The sequence below is a fragment of the Bison bison genome, unplaced genomic scaffold (genome assembly GCF_000754665.1).
Source record: "Bison bison bison isolate TAMUID 2011002044 unplaced genomic scaffold, Bison_UMD1.0 scf7180017864207, whole genome shotgun sequence".
In the NCBI taxonomy this organism is placed as follows: domain Eukaryota; kingdom Metazoa; phylum Chordata; class Mammalia; order Artiodactyla; family Bovidae; genus Bison; species Bison bison.
In genome coordinates, this window is record NW_011494779.1 from 418,072 (window position 1) to 421,592 (window position 3,521).

At 44.2% G+C, this 3,521-nt stretch overlaps 1 protein-coding gene across 2 annotated transcripts in view; it reads left to right on the plus strand.

Moving 5' to 3' along the window:
- The first annotated feature begins 3,392 nt into the window (after positions 1-3,392).
- LOC104992024 (chromosome unknown open reading frame, human C3orf33) overlaps positions 3,393-3,521 on the plus strand; it is a 26,800-nt gene continuing 26,671 nt past the window's right edge. For both annotated transcript variants that reach the window (XM_010844730.1, XM_010844732.1), the window contains exon 1: positions 3,393-3,516. In XM_010844730.1, the coding sequence (XP_010843032.1) occupies positions 3,403-3,516 (114 nt within the window). In that variant the 5' untranslated portion in view covers positions 3,393-3,402. The remainder of the gene's footprint in view (positions 3,517-3,521) is intronic.

Consider the following 3,521-nt stretch of genomic DNA (forward strand, 5'->3'; position numbering starts at 1 on the left):
GTCAAGGCTATGGTTTTTCCAGTGGTCATGTATGGATGTGAGAGTTGGACTGTGAAGAAAGCTGAGTGCCGAAGAATTGATGCTTTTGAAGTGTGGTGTTGGAGAAGACTCTTGAGAGTCCCTTGGACTGCAAGGAGATCCAACCAGTCCATTCTGAAAGAGATCAGCCCTGGGATTTCTTTGGAAGGAATGATGCTAAAGCTGAAACTCCAGTACTTTGGCCACCTCATGTGAAGAGTTGACTCATTAGAAAAGACACTGATGCCGGGAGGGATTGGGGGCAGGAGGATAAAGGGACGACAGAGGATGAGATGGCTGGATGGCATCACCGACTCGATGGACATGAATCTGAGTGAACTCCGGGTGTTGGTGATGGACAGGGAGGCCTGGGGTGCTGCGATTCATGGGGTTGCAAAGACTCGGACACGACTGAGTGACTGAACTGAACTGAACTGACCTTCTCTGTGTGCTCACATGGCAGGGAGAGAGGGAACTCTTCCTCTTCCTATAAAGACATTAATCCCATCATCAGAACTCCACTCTATCTAAACATCAGAATTCCACCTTATCTAAACCTACTACTACTACTAAGTCGCTTCAGTGGTGTCCGACTCTGTGCGACCCCACAGACAGCAGCCCACCAGGCTTCCCCGTCCCTGGGATTCTCCAGGCAAGAACACTGGAGTGGGTTGCCATTTCCTTCTCCAATGCATGAAAGTGAAAAGTGAAAGGGAAGTCGCTCAGTCGTGTCTGACTCTAGCGACCCCAATGACTGCAGCCTACCAGTCCCCTCTGTCCATGGGATTTTCTAGACAAAAGTACTGGAGTGGGGTGCCATTGACTTCTCCAGTCTAAACCTAATTACCTCCCAAAGATCTCATCTCCTAATACCATTGTATTGAGAGTTAGAATTTCAACAAAGAATTTTGGGGAGATGCAAACAGTCCATAACAATGGGTGTGTTAGAAAAATGGGATGAGTGAATTTAAAATCAGAAACCAAGGCTAGAAACTGGGATGTTTTTGTGAGTGGTCCCATTCAATTTGTTTTCCTTTTACTTTGGATTCTAGGAACATTCACTTTAATATCTAGTTATTTTTTTTTAATGTAACTGCACCTCGTTAATATCCAACTTCCCCCAAACCTCTATTATAGACACAGTCTTTGTGTCTATGATATTGTGGGAAATTAAGGGATGGGCAGAGAATCTAAGTATACTTTTCTGTGCCTACTGCTACTGGCATAAGCAATATATCCAGTGAGTTCTCAGAGGTCATCAGCAGCAAAATAAGCAGGGTTCCTTGGTGGAGCTACTCCAGAAGAATGTTAAATTTCGGTTAATCTGCAGAAATCCTGGGGCAGGCACTATACTTCTCACACCAATGGTTAGTGGGATGATGCTAAAATATTACTGAAAAGACATTTTCAGAAATCTACAGAAGTTAGAGACACCCAGGTGACTGATTTCTGGGGTACAGAAAAAAGACTTTGGGGTGGAAACTAGGGAGAATGGACTAGTTATCTTCAACTAGGACAGCTGGAGTGGGAGCAGAAAGGAGATAAGAGATACAGGACATTTAGGAAAGCAAAGGAAGCAGAATTAGGCACATAATTGCCCATTGTCTTTCTTTTTTTTTTCATTTATTAAATAAAGCTATTCAAAATCTAATATGCAGAGCTTCTGTTTTCCCTGGTGGCTCAGAGGTTAAAGCGTCTGCCTGGACTGCAGGAGACCCATGTTTGATCCCTGGGTCGGGAAGATCACCTGGAGAAGGAAATGGCAACCCACTCCAGTACTCTTGCCTAGAGAATCCCTTGGAGGGAGGAACCTGGTAGGCTATAGTCCATGGGGTCACAAAGAGTGGGACACGACTGAACGACTTCACTTTCTGTTTTTACATGATAGAGTGATTAAAGATTTTGGTGTAGTGTATCTTTTTTTTTTTTTTTTGGATTTTCCCTATTATCATTTGTGTCTTTTCTTCCCTGGAAATGTATAGGGATTTAGGTGATTTAGCTGATTGTCTTTGTGGGAGTCAGTATTGTGGTTAAGTACACAGACTGAGCCAGCTGGCTGAGTTGAATCCCGGCACTACAGTTCAGCTCACCACTTCTTGGCTTGGTGACCTTGGCTGCTGGCTTAACACTTTCTAAGTACTTCCTCTTTAAAACTGGGGTTAATAACAGTGCCTGTCTCATAAAGTTGCTATGAGGATCAAAAGAGTTAATATATGAAATAAAGTATTTAGGACAGGGCCTGGCACATAGTAAGCAAGATCTAAGTGTTAGCCATTGTATTTACTATTAGCTACAGTACTCAGACAATATATTCCTTGCAGGCAATCCTTATAATATGTGTTATTAGGGATACAGCATACTCTATTTTGATCTTTAAACGTAATGATATATATGCAAAGGTTTAAAAAAAAAAAAAAACTGTCCAATATGGTAGCCACTAGCTAGTTGTGACCATTTAAACAAATTAAAATTAATAAAATTAAAAATTCAGTTCCTCTGTTACACTAGCTACATAACAAGCACACAATAGCCACATGTGGCTATTTATGAAATTGGATAGTGCGATACAGAACATTTCTGTCATTGCAAAATGTGCTGTTAGAGCTGGTAGATAGTGAAACCTCCCTCCCATTTCCACAATCCCTCCACCCAGGGGCCATCCCTGTTACAGATTTCTTGCACAACTTTTCATGGCTCAGACACAACTTTTTTACACAAATATAATTTGCATTGTCCTGTGACTTTTTTGTTTTAAAATACATTAACTGTATTGATTTTAAACGGATATATAATTGACAGCATTTCTTAGTTGTAGGTGTACACTGTAATGCTTTAATATATTCATACTATATTGCAAAACAATTACCACAGTAAGTTTAGTATGTCAGCTCCCTACATTTAATCATAGATTTAGAGCATCTGATATTTAGCTTAGGAAGCAACTGTGACAACTTGAAAATACAATTCAAATATAAGGAATACACATTTTAATATATTTGGGAGCAGGTGTAAGAATGGTCTACTTCAATTTTCTTTCTTGTGTGGCACATGCTACCTACACTGAGTTAAGCGAGTTGAACTGATCATCTTCCATCAGCATGCCCTGTAATCCTGCAGCTCGCATCCCCTAACGACAGAGATCTCTCGCGCTGTGGGAAAACCTCGTGTAAATACTGGAGGATCACTGTAAAGACGTCTTCTAACTGGTCGGGAGGACCGCCCCCAGCCCCTTCTTGGTTGCTGAGACCCCGACCCGAAGGTCGGCTCGCGAGGCGCCCCCTCTAGCCGCAGGAGCTTGGATCCCGCCATCCGCCCGCCCGCGGAGAGCGGCGCCCCCTGTCGTCCGGTCGAGGAGGCGGCGCCCGCTCCCGGGAGGCCGGGAACATGGCGGGGCAGCCCGCGACCCCGGCCACACCGCCGCCCAACCGGGACGGAGCAGCGCCCAACGTGGTGGCGCGGATCTCGCAGTGGGCCGACGACCACCTGCGCCTCGTCCGGGTACT